Here is a 17,664-nt window from a genome sequence, read left to right as displayed (position 1 = left end):
TTTTCAATCATTGAGTGATGGACGTAAATGGTACGTAAACAAAAGTGGTAATTCCTAATGACCGGTCACGTAAAATTTCTTTGTTTTTAACGCATGTATTGTGTTAAGTGTGTTAATTATAAGTATCATTTAGTTGGATTATGTTACAAAATAATGTTTTATCGCTGACAGAAACCAGTTACTTGAGGCTATTTGCCGGAAATTATCATTTTGTTAGTACTCGCACTTTGTTAAAATTTGGACAACATTTGCGGGAAAAATTCTACAAAATGTATTCTCTCAAGATCCAAAATATGGTTTTGACAGCTCCGTATGTAGACAATACTAAAAAGAACAGTTTCCATCTTTTTAAATAGTTTTTCCTTAAGAAAACATTATCGGTTCCTGAAAAAGTCGAGTAGGCGGTAATAGGGCCAGTTGAACACCCCCAAGTTTAGTTTATTATTTAAAAAAGCGCAAATTTTTTGGATTCCACTAAATTTTTCTATTGAAAGTAGAGCAGTTTTGAGATATATTGGGAAAGAAAGCGAATAAAAATCTGCCAGGTTTTTTTTATTACACTTTTTGAAGTTGAGAAACCGCTTAACTGGGCCGTAGATGGTGACTTGATAATACACATAACACACGACGTATTACAGGACACGACACATAACGTTCTTATTTTACGGAAAAAGGATATAAAGTTACCTTTTTGTCGACCGGTTTCGGGCTCGATGTTGCCCATCTACAGGACGATGTCCGACTGATTACACAAAGGATAATTACAGCTCCAGTTTCATACTTGATGTAGTATTCGTCGAACGCAATTGGCATTATGCGGATTTTTGGTTGATCAGGTTGAAAAGAGATGAAATGATCGGTGGCTCGTCCTCGTTCATTAACGGTTTTTCGGCGGTGCTGATGAATATCGACTCCCAGGCATTCAGATGTGATGTTTTTCGTACAGACTTCCTAAATTTGACCTTTTTCCAATCGACGGAATGGTCAAACTCTGTTCTGTGGGCGGCAACACTCGATTCATTAATTCTCCCATTTTCAACGGCATTTTTATGTTCTTTGAGACGGACTTTGAATTTACGGCGAGTTTGACCAATATAAATAGCCGGGCAGCTGCTGCATGGAATTTCGTAAATTCCGGATCTATCCTCCTCAGGAATCTTGTCGTTAAGCGAGACTAGACGATCCTTGAGGGTGTTTCCACTCTTGTATGCAGTTTTTAAACCATGCTGCAGAAGAATCTGGCTGATTCCATTAGTCAATTTTGGATAAAACGGTAGACTAACTCTTTGCGATTCTTCTTTATCCGGTGTTAGTGTTGTTGCATCACTTCGGTGCTTTTTTCGGGCGTGCTTGTGAAGAATTTTAAGAACGAAGTCATTGTCGTTTCCATTCACAATTCCGGCATCAAAAATTTTTTGCTTCTCGTCTTCAAACTCAGGCTTTTCCAATGGAATATGGTACAGCCGATGTGCTATCGAGTGGGAGGCGGCTTGTTTTTGAGCACCAAAGTGACGTGAGTCGACCGTAATATACCTGTCAGTTGAGGTTGGTTTCCAGTAGATTTCAAACTTTATTGTGTTGTCCTCGTTCCTTGAGATCAGCAGATCAAGGAAGGGCAGTTTTCCCTCAACTACTTCCTCAACCGTAAATTTTATCGATCTATGCTGATTATTCAATAATTCTAGTGTCTGTGGGAGGTAGCGTTCTTTTACAGAAGCGAAAATGTCGTCCACGTAGCGCCACCAGACACGGGGGAAGAGTTTTTCTCTTTTCTCCAAATCGGTCTCAAAATCGGCCATGAATACTTCTGCCAGAAGGGGGGAAAGTTTGCTCCCCATGCTGAGGCCAAAGGTCTGCTTGTAAAACTTACCTCGGAACATGAAGTAGTTCTGCTTTATACACACTTCTGCGACAGTTATGTAGGCCTCAATCTGGTTGGGAGGAACTCGGCGGCGTTCCAAATGTTTTCGTAGGCTATGGAGGGCATCGGAAGTGAGGACACTGGGGAAGAGTGCGGAGACGTCAAAGGAGACCAGAATTTCGCCTCGACGCACTTTGAATCCTTTTTGGTGATCCACAAACTCAACCGAGTTTTACACACTTTTGCCGTGTTTCACCGGATATTTTTTCATTTCCTCAACCAACCACGCTGCTTTTTCCGTGGGTGTACAAATGTTGGAGGAAATAGGTCACATAGCAATAGGGTTTTCATGGATCTTAGGTAAGCAGTATAACGAGGCTACTTTAGGATTTGGAACGAGGAATTTCCTTTCAAGTTCAAACACACTGTTCCCTTTACAGGTTAAACGACTCATTTTGACTTAAATTTTAGGTGAACCCGAGCAAGGCCGGGTAATTTCAGCTCGTTTTCAATAAATTGAAATTTTGTTTGAAATACCATTCCATCTAGTTCTCAAAAACTTTCATTTCCCATAACATTTTTTTATAAGATAAAAATTTACTCACCTGATTAGAAGCCATTTTAGAAAGAAACCTTTTTCACCAAAATTCGTCTATGATTTGAAATGCTGTTCACTTACTTGCACATTTGGGAAGCCTGGCCAAAGCAACAAAGCATGCTCCTTACTCATTTCACATATTTCCATAACGATCTGAGTGAAAGGCTTTTGTTTTCTCACTCACTCGGAGCGTATAGCAACCGTAGCAACCCTGTCCGTACATCAATCGGACAATACATTAAAAAAGACCCTCTCAAATTCTAAACTTTTTTTCACCCAGTATACATCGAATTGGGATATTGCTCGTATTTTTGCCGCAGAATTTCCAAACCGTAATTTTCGGCAACATTAGCGACGGCGACATCTCTGAGGACATTTCATGTTGACCAGACATCTATCAAACATATTCCAAGCGTCGGAACCAAACAAAAGAAAGGGTTGTCGATCGCATCCGGGGCATCCACATTATATTATGCATGCAGAAAAAATCCAAAATATGAGCGCTAGTAATCAAAGCAGCTTTGCCTACTAGCGACACGTCGCATACGTTCGCGACGTTCAAATTAATAACGACGCATCGCGAGTTTCCTAGGAAACTTGAAGCATGCGATTGATGACTTAGGGAAAATGTACAGTAAAAAACGTAAACAATGTTTGAGTACTACATTGAAATCGCCTACTGGACTGAAAAAAGAATAACAAACATGCGAATAACAGGAATCTCGCTAGTAAAAAAGCGTCGCTAGTCCTATTGTCGCTATTCGGTTTGGTGCTATACACGTAATATATCTGCCGTTATATGATCATAGCTCTTTCACACTCGGTTGATTTCAGGAAAAGCCGCTTAAAGCAGAATTCGCCCGCATATTTTTCACTTAATCTGGGTTGATTGAAAACTGAACAGTTCGTAGCAACCAATGATCATTCATCTGAGCGTCTTAAGTGTTTCTATAAAGTATGAAATTGTATGTAATTTCAATTAAATTTATCGGCCTTATCGGTGAAAAGTGATGTCCTTTTTAGTAGGGACATCTAAAGATTATGGAATTTTTATAGATGCATAGAAGGTTAGACGAAATGAAAGATGGTGAAAATGAGTGGGTAGAATTTATTTAGAAGCATTATCAAATTTTTGTTCCTCACGGGCCTACTACTATGAAGTGGTAGATAGGGGGAAGTTTTACTAAATGAGCATGTTTGGTAATATGCGCATTAGACTGCCCCAAATTTGTATGGGAAATTTAAAACCTGTAAAATGTTATACGCTGCAGGCTAAAATTGATCCTGGGCCTAGTACAAGATCTCATGCCAAATTTGGGCCAGTTCGGACCACGGTAAGGGGTCGCTCAACGAGCCTGAAGTTTGTATGGGATTTTGAGACATTTTGTTCAGGAACATGAAAAACCAGTTTTTCGTCAATAACTTTTGTCTCCTTTGACCGATTTCTTCCAAAAACGGATTTTCTTAAAGCCTAAATTATGACAAACATTTCATCCGAAGATTTCATTTCAATAGAAGTTAAGATGAAAAAGTTATTAAGCTTCAAAAATTGGCTAACTTTTTTAAGGGTGCTATTCATCACTGTTTTAACGAGGCGACTAAATGTCCGAACAGGACACTCGATGTGAAATGCATGCCGTTTCGTCAAGTAATGACTGATTTTAACCATTGTTGTTGCGCTCGATTGCAACTTTTGATGTTTTTTCTAATATTTGAGTTTGGATGATATTCACTTGATAGTTCGGAAAGAAGTAAGGGCGGAAAAATGCTTGACAGTTTTTAAAAAAAATGTATAACCACAGGGGCTTAGGAACAAGACTGGACGATTTGTGATGCCAATAAAAAAAACAGTTTTTCATCAATAACTTTGGTTTCCGTTGGCCGATTTCTTTCAAAAACAATTTTTTTAAAAGCCTAAACTATGATAAATATTTCATCTGAAGAGTGCATTTCGATAAGAGTTAAGATAAAAAAGTTATTAGGCTTCAAAAATGGGCTTACCTTTTTACGGTGGTATTCATTACTGTTAATATGGCGTCAATATGTTCCACCGCCCGATAGTGATGAATACCATCCTTTAAGAAAAACCGTTTTTGAAAGAAATCGGCCAAGAGGAACCAAAGTTATTGACGCAAAACAGGTTTTTCATGTTTTTTCCGAGCCAAATGTCTCGAAATGCCTTCAAGCTCGTTGAGCGACCCCTTCCCGTGATCCGATCGCCCAAATTTGGCATGAGATCTTGTACTACACAGCAAAAAATTTCTAAAAGTATACGCAATCTAAAACACGAGCGATCTATTTTTTCACAAATGTAATTAAAAAAAGATGTAATTTTCAACTCCTTTTGATGTAATTTTAGTCTTTTTTCAAAAAGTGAATAGAAATAAATTGTTTTGGTTTAAAATTACATTCCGTAATGCAAATTTCAAACGATCGATGAAATTTATATCACAAGTAGTGTAAATTTAGATTTGTTGAATAAGATATTATAAGTAAGATCTAAAATTACATCGAAAACTATGTGAAACATAACAGATGCCATGTTTTTTCGCGGCATACGTTTGTTTACTTTTGACTCGAGATGGTGGTTCTTTTACGATTAGCCAAAGTCGCTCGGAAGTCTCGGTTGCATTCCGCCCATGCAAAATTTTGTCGGATGTGTGTATTATGAAGTGGTAAGTGAAATGAAATAAAAACATTGTAAGTATTCTAATGAGAAATTATAAAAATTCTTTTTGAATTTCAGAAACAACCAATTATCGAGAACCGACCAGGAGATTGGTGTGATCAAGAGTTTCCTGTAATAATCGTAATAGTCCGGTATACAATGGTTGACCCGTAAAAATACTAAAAATTCATCAGATACACCTCTCCAGCCTAGCCATGTGTTGTGATTCACAACTTGTGAAGAAGAATACAATAATTATTCTCGTGTTTGTGGGTGATCGTTTGTTGTTAAGTATTATTAAGTAAATATATACCACATGAAAATTAGATCCCATATTTTTTTAACTAATTAAAATCCCAACACTGAAACCCTGATATTTTTAATGAATATTTTTTAATATTAACGATGGAAAGGCTTGAAATTTACATGCCAGTATATTTTTACACGCAGCTTTCTTCGTCGGTTTTCGTGCATCGATTTCGATCTAAATTTACACGCTCCCAAAATTACATCATTGAAAAAAATACACAGTGGTAGAATTTTAGATTAAAATCGATGTTCCGTTTTCGTGCATCGTTTTCAATCTAAAATTACACGAATTTTTCTTGCTGTGTAGGACTAGAATCAATTTAAGCCTGCAGCGCATACCATTTCACAGGTTTTGAATTTCCCATACAAATTTGGGGCAGTTTAATGTACATATTTCTGCCTTTGGGCGGGGTTTATGTTTCATCTTTTTTTATCTTTTCAAATCTATTCAGAATGGTTGTTACTCTCAGACTTAACCGCCAACATTTTTTTTAGATCGAAAAGTACATGGACCAACGCTTTATGATGACAATAAAATTATATTTTTTTTTTTTGAAAAGAGGTCCTTTTACATTTTTCTCACGTTTCCATTATATTAGCTGTGCTTTCTTTTGATAGAGAATGAGGGTGAATCTTTTTATTGGCATCACAAATCGTCCAGTCATGTTCCTAAGCCCCTGTGGTTATGCAACTTTTTTTAAATTGTCAAGCATTTTTCCGCCTTTACTTCATTCCGAACTATCAAGTGAATATCATCCAAACTCAAATATTAGAAAAACATCAAAAATTGCAATCGAGCGCAACAACAATGGTTAAAGTCGGTCATTATTTGACGAAACGGCTTAATAACTTTTTTATCTTAACTTGAATTGAAATAAAACCTTCGGATGAAATGTTTGTCATAATTTAGGTTTTAAGAAACCCCGTTTTTGAGAGAAATCGGTCGAAGGAGACAAAAGTTATTGACGAAAAACTAGTTTTTCATGTTCCACTCGAACAAAATGTCTCAAAATCCCATACAAACTTCAGGCTCGTTGAGCGATCCCTTACCGTGGTTCGATCTGGCCCAAATTTGGCATGAGATCTTGTACTAGGCCCAAGATCAATTTTAGCCTGCAGCGTATAACATTTTACAGGTTTTAAATTTCCCATACAAATTTGGGGCAGTCTAATGCGCATACAGCCGATCGACGATATGGCTGGAGATTCAACGTATTTAATAAGTACAGTTTGAGGGTAATACGCTTTTGACACATGGCATGACATTTTTTTATTGTTATATAAAGCCAAAAAAAATTAAAAATTCAAACTAGATTTTCGTCAGTTTTGTTAAAATATATTGAACTTTTATTATCGTGCCTATAGATCCTGTGAACATAAATGTTAAGGTTTTTCTTTCTTATTCATCTGAAAATCGGAAATTCAACAAATTGAAGCTTTTGGCAAAGTTGTAAATGATAAGATATTGGAATAAGAGACAGATTCTGAATGTCCATATCAGACAGGTTAATCCATTATTGCAGAGATTCGGATCAATACTAAATGATGTGTTTAATAATTTTAGCATTGCCGCTTTCAACATGAAAATTTAGTGATACGAAAATTTTGAGCTCCGTTTCGAATCTGGTAAACATAAATCATAATGTTCTTTAGTCAAATGTAACAAAATGTAACTGTCACGATTGTTTTGAACGTTACATCAGAGGATTTTTTTTTTGGAATGCTATCAATAGGAGAGAATGAGGATACTTGATTCCTTGGCTATATGTATCTCGAAATCGGAATGTCTCACAAATGTCAAATGTTCCAGAAAAATGTGCTAAATAGAAGAAAACAACAATGATGTTATCTCTATAAATTTTAAAACGATTATTTTTCGAGTTATTGAACTTTGTTTGAAACATTAAAAAAACGTGATTTTAAGATCTTTTATTATCACTTTAAAATGTTTCCCCCATGATTATAATAAAAAAATATAATAAAAATATTTTTCTCAATATGCCAATCGTTTGAATATGATATGAACTTCATAATGTCATGTTTTCAAAGCAATAGTGAACTCCCAATATTTTTTAGAAAATGTTTTGTTATGGGTTTAATTGATCCCTAGAGTAAAAAAAGATGCATTTTTCTTCTGAAGGGATCGTGATCATTAGCTATCACGAAATAACTAATTTTGTCCAATAACTAATGTTCAACCAGTAATTATCTGTTAAATAGGAATCAAAATCCTCTATTTATCTAAAAACTAGAAAATTGCGCCTAAAAGTATGCAATGAATAAGGTGTAGTAGACACAATTTTAGAATTCTCTTTGTCTCATTCTTACAAACTATGAAATGAGAACTAATATAGCAAAGTCAAAATACCTTTTATCTTTGGATTTTGCTAGATATTTGCCTAGAGTCAGGGCGCCCTGGCTAAGGGATGTCGTCTTTCGGATTTTTGTCTCACGAAAATGTTTCTAGTTCATCTACGGGTTCATATGTATCGTTCTTACTCCTGGAGCATATAAATTTGAAATTACTCGCTGTCAGAAGATGCAAAAGACCCAAGTAACACACAAAAATCGAAACGGTTTTATAATTTTTATAAGTTATTTTATAAAGGTTTTGTAATATCTGATTTGTTATAAAACGAATTTATTTTAGATATTTTCAAAACAAGCCGTCTAGACAGCTTATAGTGTATTTTGAAACTAAATGATAAAACAGTAATAAACTTGTTTTATTAATTCCCTGTTATTGATTTTTAGCACCTTTTAAAACTTTAAAGAACTTTCCATGCGTTCAGACTAGGAGAGGGCTCAAAACTACTTCAAATAAATCGATTGAAGTTTATAAAAGCCCTTTCAAGAAATTATCCAGTGTTTTTGTTCTTATATGGGCGGTGCAAGTCGTTTTGGTTTTTTAAAAGCAGATGGATTGATTTTTGTTCAGTTGACATCAGGTTTTCATTACAAAATGTCTTCCAAGTGGTCAAAAATTAAATGTAGTGGATATTTTAAGAGAAATGTTCGACAAAACTATCTCCGAATAATACAGGGGCGTGTTGAAAAAACTCATTCTTCACAGGAGACAATCAATCATATTTTAGAAGATGTCAATATTCCTGATGTTCCTGTAGCAACCTCCGATGCAGTTATTTCCGAACCACAAAGCGTTCAAAGTTCGACACAACAAACGGCAAACAACGAATATTTACCGCCTACATTATCCGATTGCGAAAAAGTTGAAATTTTCACGGACAAACTAAGGACATGGGCAATAACATGCAATATAAGTCATCAGGCGGTTAAGGATCTATTGTTGATTTTAAATACAACGTTGAATATTCGAGTTCCGAAGGATCCAAGAACTTTACTAAAAACGAGCAGAAATGTTGTTCTGGATAGAATGGGAGATGGTCAATACTGGCATTATGGCTTCCAGAAATGTATAGAAGATGTTTCTCAAATTATCGAAAATTCCATGACACTTTCCGTAAAGTTCAACATCGACGGACTTCCGATTTACCGAAACTCTTCGGAAAATTTTTGGCCTATACTATTCAACATTAAGGAGTTCCCTCAACTTAAACCTATGGTAATGGCTATATATTCCGGAAAACGAAAACCTCCCAGCATAAGTATTTTCCTTCAAAAGTTCACGGAAGAAATGGATACGGTTACCAAGAATGGTTTCTTGATAAATTGCCACGATATTAAAGTTAAAATTCTAGGCTTCATTTGCGACTCTCCAGCTCGAGCGTTTATCAAAGGTTTGCTTGAAAAAATACGGTAGCATATGCCTCTTCATTATTTTTTTTTTTTTTTCAGGAACAGCGAATTTTAATGCTCAGAATGGATGTTTGAAGTGCACCACGGAAGGTGAATATTCTTATATATCAAACACCAATTGTTTCCCTCAAATAAACGCATCCAAACGCACCGATGATGGCTTTCGCGCGAATCGATACGGCACACATCACAGAGTGCATTCACCGTTATTGAAACTACCATTAGATATGATAGCTGATTTCCCTGTCGCAGATTCCCTACATTTGATCGACTTAGGAATAATGAAAAAATTCTTGATAGGATGGCGAGATGGGAAATTGGGCAGCTACCGAGCAAAGTGGTCTGGTCAAAATATATCGGATATTTCGAAATTATTATTAGAATACAAGTTACCAAATGAGATGCACAGGGCTATAAGGGGAATAGATTGTGTTGGATTCTGGAAAGGATTAGAATTTCGAATTTTTTTATATTACCTTTCAATTGTTGTCCTTAAACCATTTTTGAAGAAAGAAGTCTATGAGCACTTTTTGATATTTTTTGTGCAATAGTTATATGTTCATGTGATTCGTACAATTTTCTTCTCGATTTAGCTCATTCGTTACTTATTCGATTCGTTGAGGACTTCATAAAAATCTACGGAAAAGATTATGTTTCTAGTAACGTTCATAACCTTTTACACGTAGTGGATGATGTGAAGAAGTTTGGAAAACTGTCAGATTTTAGCGCATATTGCTTTAAAAATAAACTAGGAGAAATAAAAAACATCATTCGAACAGGTAATAAACCTTTAGCTCAAATAGCCAAACGGATGAGTGAGTCTAATAAGATAATAAATAACAAAAATCAAACATATTCAAAAACATTCCCAGAGCTCAAACGACAGATATCGAAAGAGAGTTATGTTAATTTGACTAATGATTCTTCTAATGTTGAAGTACTTTCGAAAATAGAGTTTGAAAATTTCAGTTTATCAAATGATTCGGCCAATAAATGGTTTTTGACAAAAACAGGAAAAATTGTGGGATTTAATTATTGTGTAGATGACAATGAGAACATTCATTTGTACGGCGAATCATTAGTTTCTAAAAAAAATTTCTTTGATAAACCTTTCCGATCATCGTACATTAATATATACTCGAGCGATGGAAAACTAAATGCTCCCAGAAGATTTGAAATACAAGATATCAAATGTAAAATGGTAGGGATCAAAACAGCAGACAAAAAAGAAATAGTTTTCTTACCTTTGATTCACATGATTTAATATTCCTCATAGTATACACAAATTATTCTTGAAACAGCTACCAGTTCACAATGAAATAAACATTCTATATTTTTAGTTCGTCATTATAGCATAGCCACTTACACGATTTACGAAGCAAAAATTGTTAAAGATAATTATTAAACCTATTTTGCAAAAAATCAAGTTTGTATCAATAAACTTTTTCTTCTTATTCTTTGTTTAAACATTCTTGCCATATTACCAAAATATGTCATTTCAACCTGGTTTCCAGAAGAGTAGATTTCGTAGTTATTGCACATGGGGTGTTTTGTTTTAAAATAAGACTTTTTTCTTTAAAAACTTTACATTTCATCACAACTTTTAAAAGTTATAACGTAAAAACGTAAAGATAATTTTTTTTTATTGAAATATTAGGAAAGAATCAAAAGCACATAGACTATAACATGCATTCGAGCTACGATTTTGTTTTTCAATTTTTATGCTTGTTGGATCGTCCAAATACCTTTGAGCCGCAGTGTATCAATCCCGCCCTTAACAGCAGCTGATGGGTTCGGGCGTCCCAACACCGAGAGGAGAGGGCTTCGGGGGGGTGAACTAAATCAACCTTTGTTCGGCTTTTGTGGACAGCTCGCACGGCTTCAATTGCAGCTCCGGTTAAATTGCGGTCATCAAATGATCAAGCACACGCGAGTTTATAATAAAACACATATATTGATTATAACTTAACTAACATGTAACTTAAATTAACACTTAACAAGAAAAGAACACTTATACGGGCCGTGTGAGGAACACCTCAACAAACTCGGACGGAACGGACGACTATGTGGTTACGACTGATCGATCAGTGCTATGGTTGTCGTCGCCTGACCGATGTGCGATGTTTTTCTCTCATCGGCGCAACACTCTGATCGGGTTTCATATGTTCGCGATCGGGCCTCAGATCGTTCGGAGCGGATCTCTGACAAACAAACCGGCTGACAACGACGACCGTCTTCTACGTTCTCCAAGCTCATGATCGTAGCTGACCGAACCGAACGGGTGGCAAATATGTTGTCTGTCGTACGTTGGCGTACCGAGGGTTGCTTACTCACAGACATCCTGGCCCACCCAGAAATAGCACGATTTCTGAAAATAGAGAAATTCCTCTTCCGTGGTGTTTGATTAGGGAGGGATGGGAGTAAGGATTGGATGGGTTATGCTTGAACAGCGTTTGGCTGCATTTCAGACTCAGGCTGAATTGGCAATAAACATATTCGCTCAACCGCCCGAGTTTTGAACCCACTACTCGTCTTTAACGTCACCACCCGAACAACACCATCTTGACCAGGGTGTACTTCAGATATGCGACCCATCTTCCAATGGATTGGTGGAGCATTGTCATCGCAGATTACTACCAATCTACCTATCTCGATTTTAACATTTTTATTCCACCGTTTCGTTCTTGCTTGTAGCTGCGAAAGATATTCTTTCCGCCACCGATTCCAAATTTGTTGGACTTTTTGTTGGATCAGCTGTGTCTTATCGAGCCTATTAACAGGTATGTTCGACAAATCACGTTCTGGAACAGCCTGCAAGGAAGATCCCAACCAAAAGTGTGCCGGTGTAAGTGGTTCTAAATCATTCGGATCATCTGATTGCTGTGTAATAGGCCTCGAATTAAGACAAGCCTCCACCTGAACCAACAACGTTTGCATGTCCTCAAAGGACAGAGGGTGGTCACCAATGACCCTAATGATGTGGTGTTTTGCAGATTTTACTGCCGCCTCCCATAGGCCACCAAAATGCGGCGCTCGAGGAGGATTTAAATGCCATTGGATTCCGTCGTTTGCACAGTATTTCGTAATTTGTTCAAGATGATCCTTGGATCTCAGAACCTTCTTCAAATCATTTAGATAGTTTCTAGCGCCAATGAAGTTGGTTCCATTGTCAGAATAAATATCTGAAACCTTTCCCCAACGTCCCAGGAATCTTCTAAGCGCCTGTAGAAACCTATCTGTTGTAAGGTCAGTCACCAATTCTAGGTGCACTGCCTTCGTGGAAAAACAAATAAACACCGCTACATAAGCCTTTATCGAAGGTTTACGCGGCGCATGGCGTAAATAAACCGGGCCAAAATAATCAACCCCGGTTTTAGTGAATGGACGTGATTCTCTAACTCGTGCCGCAGGCAAGTCCCCCATGAATTGCTCCATAGGCTTCGGGCGCACTCTGAAGCATTTTATGCATTTGTGAATTACATTTCTAATCACGCTCCTTCCTCCCAGAGGCCAAAACCGCTGTCTGACAGCGCAGAGTGTAAGCTGAGGTCCAGCGTGCAGCAATTTTTTGTGGTACGATTCGAAAAGTAGCTTGGTGAAATTATGATTCGCGGGTAGAACCATGGGGTGTTTAAAATCTTCGGATTCCTGAGAATGCATCAGCCTACCGCCGACCTTAATGATGCCATTCTGAATAAAAGGGTTGAACCAACGCAATGGTGATTTTCTGGGAACCGTTTCCCCCCTTGAGCATGACTTTAGCTCATCCTGGAAGCATTCTCGCTGAACTAGGCGTACCATAACAATTTCTGCCTCTGACAACTCTGCCGCTTTGAGAAAGCCAGAAGTTGGACCTTCTTTTGACTTTCTAAGAACTCGAATCAAGCGAATCCAAATAGCAGTGGAACGGATAAGTTTCGTATAGTCGGAAAAGTGGGAAATAAACCAATTGTTGAACTCTCGGCTAACCGAGGTTGTTGCAGCTACCTTTTTGTGTCTCCTTTCGTCTTCTCCTTCTTCTTCAAGCATGCTGACCGAGGCGATTGGCCAGCTCTCCATGCTTTCTGTTAACCATTGTGGACCATTCCACCAAAACTCGTTGTCAAGAATCTCCTCGGGTAGAATACCACGAGAGATTAAGTCCGCGGGGTTCTGCTTTCCTGCTACATGGTTCCATTGACACCCTTCGGTCATGGTTTGAATTTTGCTCACCCTGTTGGCCACGAAAGTAGTCCAGGTTGACGGCGTAGAGGAAAGCCAGCGTAGAACACATGTGGAGTCGGTCCAAAAGAATGTCGAGACTTCGCCCTTGAGGGCCTTTTTCACAATGACTACCAGCTGGGCCCCAAGCAATGCTCCACACAACTCTAGCCTAGGAATACTTTGCGACTTCAACGGTGCTACGCGTGACCTTGATGTAAGGAGGGTTGCTTTCCGTTGACCTTGGGAGTTCTGGCTGCGGATGTACACACAAGCTCCGTACGCCTTCTCTGACGCATCAGAAAAACAATGGATCTCAAGCAGAACAGGGTTAGAAATGATAACGCATCGATTTATTCGGATCTCATTGAGCGAACTGAGTTGCTGGTGGAATTTTCTCCAAACTTCATCAATCATCAACGGTACCGGTTCATCCCAGCCCAGTCGTTGATCTTTAGCATCCCTCAACATCCAAATTTTCTGCATAAAAATCTTAGCAGTAGCAATTACGGGGATCGAAAAGCATAGCAATAACGGACAGTATTCGCCTTTTAGTTAATGGTTCAATAGATTCTATGGCCGGAATACTGAATTGAAAGCTGAAAACATCTGATGTGGGCATCCATGTCAAACCTAAAGTCTTGACCGATGGATCAGGATCCAGGTTTATACCTTCCGGACATTTGATGGCCAAATTGTCTTCGGAAACGTTCTTCAATACATCAGGGCTATTTGAGGCGTATTTTCTCAAACGAAACCCACCAGAACTCATCAACGCATCAAGCTGAACTTGCAGCTCACTCGCTTCTTCCACGGTATCCGACCCTGTGATGACATCATCCATGTAGGGGTCATTCAAAACAGCCCTTGCTGCAAGTGGAAAAACCTCTTTCCCATCCGTGGCTAACTGTTGTAACGTTCTAGTGGCTAGAAATGGAGCTGGTTTGGTTCCGTAGGTGACTGTTCGCAGTTCATAGATCGATATTTCTTCCTTGGGAGATGATCGCCACAAAATGGATTGGAGAGGACGATCATCTTCAGCGATATTGATTTGCCTGAACATTTTTTCAATGTCGGCAACAACCATAACCTGTTTGGTTCGACAACGGAGGATAATCGAGCGTAAGTCATCCTGAATAACTGGGCCATTCAAGAGTCCATCGTTTAACGATACTCCACTTGAAGTTTTACAAGAGGCGTCAAAAACTACCCTGACCTTTGTGGTGGTACTGGCCTCTTTAACAACTGGATGGTGTGGCAAAAAACAACGCTTGATAACTGATTTCTGACATGACTCATCTTTCAACTCAACTATCTTTTGCATGTGACCCAAATGAACATATTCCTCCATGAATTGTTCGTACTGCTTCCTTAGGTTTTCGTCCCTAGAAAGCCTCCGTTCCGTCGCCAGGAATCGTCGCATAGCGATCTCCTGTGACTCGCCTAATCGATCTATAATGTCTTCATTTCGCGGTAGAGAAACTGTGTATCTTCCGTCTGCTTCGCGTTTCACAGTTTTCGAGAATAAGCTCTCGCATCTGGCTTCCTCTGGCGAAAGAAAATTGGTTGACTCGACCTCCTCACAGGACCAAAATCGAGCCACCATGGCTTCCAGAGGGTCTTCAGTAATCGAAGCATTCGAGATTACTTGTATGGCTTGCCGTGGGGTCGGCAACCCTCCGCAGACTACCCAACCGAACACTGAATGATTCAGTGAAGGAAGTTGATCGCCCAAATCGATCTTTTCTCCAGAATGGAAGAAATCGAAGAATGATTCGATTCCCAGAACAATGTCCACCTCACTAGACACTGAAAACGAAGGATCCGCCAATTGGATTCCGTCTGGAAATCTCCAGCCTTTTGTTTGTACCGTTGTTGTAGGCAAATTAACCGTCACCTTGGGTAAGACAAGAAAGCTCATAGCTCGCGAAAACTCTGAAACTCGTGATCGAACCGTGGCATGAATTCTCTGCTTGACCTTCGTTGCTGCCTGACCTATCCCTATTACGCAGATTTCTACCCTTTCTCTTGTGGTTTTCAACCGTTGGCTCATTCGCTCCGTAAGAAGATTGCTCTCTGAGCCAGAATCTAGAAGAGCTCTTGCAGGGTACTGATTACCAAAATCATCTTCCAAAACAACTACTGCTGTAGCTAAGAGAACCTGTGATGAGCGTTGAGGCGCAGAGTTAGAGGACAAAAGATCTGTAGCTGCCAGGTTCGTCACTTGAGGAGCTGATACCAACTGTTGTTCTTGGGGTTTCGATTCCTCTGTACCTTTTCGAAATCTAGAACCTCTAGATTCCTCCTTGTCTGACCTAAAACAAACCAAACTATGGTGGCGACCCTTACAATGGCGACAAGAATACCTCGATTTACATTCTTTGGCCCTATGACTCTTGCTAAAGCAATTTCTACAGAGCGAATGACTTCGTAGCAACCCCTCTCTATCCTCAATTTTCATGCGCTGAAAAGCCTGGCATTGGAATAATGGATGATCCGCTTGACAAGCAACACACGCTCTACCAGACGATTGGAATGAACTAAAGCTACTCCTAGTAGTATGCTTAAACCTTGGGGCTGACTGTGGCTGAGCTGACTTAGGCTCTACAACCTTAACTGGTAATGACTCTAAGACTCGCACTCTTCTGCGAAGAAACTCCGTCAAATCTTGTACAACATCTTGGTCCTTGGCGGCAGAACTTTCTTCCCATCCTCTGCGTGTCGCAGGATCGAGACGCGAGGAGAGAAGGTGAACCAGAAGAAGATCCTTGTATTCTTCAGGTTGTATGATCTGATCTAACGTCTGCACAATTCTCTCGAATCCTTCCAAGAGAACTTGCAGATCACTGACGGATTCCTTTGTCAAAGAAGGGAGCTGAAACAGACCTTGAACTTGTCTTTTCCGTAAGAGCTTACTGTTGTTGTACCTCTTCAGCAACAAATCCCAAGCGATTTGGTAATTGGTTTTCGTGATCTTGATAGGGTCAATTAGAGCTTTTGGTTCACCTTGTAAACAACCTTTAAGATAGTGAAACTTTTCCACTTCTGGTAAATCAGTCTTCCAATGAATGAGCGACATATATAAATCTCTAAAACTTAACCATTCTTCAATATTTCCATTAAACGTTTGAAGTTTGATCTGAGGAAGTCGAACATGATCAAGAGTTGGTTGCAATAACGAATCATTCACCCTAGCTGTACTACTCAAATCCGGTAATTGAGTCCGTTCCTTCAGTTTTTCCATTAGAAAGGCCTTTGAATGGTAGTATTTTTCGCTAAACGTGACCCTTTCACGCTCGAAAAAGGTTTCATCTAAGTCGAAATCATCATGAGATTGAATTTCAATCAAAGTATCATTTAGTTTTTCCCACAGATTATCAATTTCCTCCAGTCGAATCTCAATTTGAATCGACGAGGAATCTTCTTGAAATGTTTCAACAAAACGCCAAATGTCACTAAACGAGGATTGAATTTGTTTAAATCTCATGTTCAAGACCTTCAAGCTTGGAGCCACGGTCGAAACTGATGGTTTCTTTGTGCTAGGCATGATTGGTATTGAGAACTAAATAATCCTTTTTTTAAATTCCGTAAATTTTAGGTTCTGACTCAATCCGATTCAACCTCTGAATCGATTCAATTACCGACCATTAAAATTCCGAAAATACACAATTGAAGTTCCGGAGCAATTCGATTCTAATTCAGAATCGATTCAATTTCTGTCTTTCCAATTCCAATTCGACCTCAGAATCGATTCAGTTTCTGATCACGCAAAATCAGACCCAATACTGACGTGTAACAAAGTTGATTCTGATTGAAGCAATCACTGACAATATTAAACCAACTCAATTCAAATGCTGGTCAAACAATTCCAACTCAATACAGTCACCAATTGACCAAATTTGGACTGAGTAAATCCCCAAGGATCAATTTCAGCTTGATTACCAACACTTCCAGTCAAAATCTGACTCCAAACACAAAATATATAGTTCAAACTTCGAACTCAACAAAGTATAACAGCTCACAATTCGATTCAAACATCCACAAAAATATTGCGTGATTCAATTAACCATTGATTAAAATTGTGATATTCCAATCACCCTTTAGTTTGATTCCTTATAATTCAATTATTTGCCAATTCGTATAAAATACTACTTACCCTCGGTCCACTATCTAGCGAGCGACCTTAGTTTTGATCAGCAATACCAATAATAATGAGATACTTCTTCTCACTATAACCATTGAGCAACTTCA

General features: G+C 38.5%; 3 protein-coding genes across 3 annotated transcripts; all 3 read right to left on the bottom strand.

The window, feature by feature from the left end:
* Positions 1-812: 812 nt before the first annotated feature.
* LOC129742532 (uncharacterized) lies at positions 813-1,838 on the bottom strand. The gene has a single exon (XM_055734440.1). The coding sequence runs from the start codon at positions 1,836-1,838 to the stop codon at positions 813-815; it is 1,026 nt and encodes a 341-aa protein (XP_055590415.1).
* A 9,811-nt stretch (positions 1,839-11,649) lies between these two features.
* LOC129742531 (uncharacterized) lies at positions 11,650-13,884 on the bottom strand. The gene has a single exon (XM_055734439.1). It carries the CDS (start codon positions 13,882-13,884, stop codon positions 11,650-11,652), a length of 2,235 nt encoding a protein of 744 aa, XP_055590414.1.
* A 22-nt stretch (positions 13,885-13,906) lies between these two features.
* On the bottom strand, positions 13,907-16,960 carry LOC129742530 (uncharacterized). Its single transcript, XM_055734438.1, has one exon. It carries the CDS (start codon positions 16,958-16,960, stop codon positions 13,907-13,909), a length of 3,054 nt encoding a protein of 1,017 aa, XP_055590413.1.
* Positions 16,961-17,664: the final 704 nt, after the last annotated feature.

The sequence above is a fragment of the Uranotaenia lowii genome, chromosome 2 (assembly GCF_029784155.1).
Source record: "Uranotaenia lowii strain MFRU-FL chromosome 2, ASM2978415v1, whole genome shotgun sequence".
NCBI lineage: Eukaryota > Metazoa > Arthropoda > Insecta > Diptera > Culicidae > Uranotaenia > Uranotaenia lowii.
The sequence above is the reverse complement of the archived record's forward strand: the minus strand, read 5'-3'. Positions and strand labels throughout refer to the sequence as shown.

What these genes read in the sequence shown, in the direction of transcription:
- LOC129742530 (XM_055734438.1), bottom strand. Translation starts at nt 16,960, where the DNA reads ATGCCTAGCACAAAGAAACCATCAGTTTCGACCGTGGCTCCAAGCTTG.
- LOC129742531 (XM_055734439.1), bottom strand. Translation starts at nt 13,884, where the DNA reads ATGTTGAGGGATGCTAAAGATCAACGACTGGGCTGGGATGAACCGGTA.
- LOC129742532 (XM_055734440.1), bottom strand. Translation starts at nt 1,838, where the DNA reads ATGGGGAGCAAACTTTCCCCCCTTCTGGCAGAAGTATTCATGGCCGAT.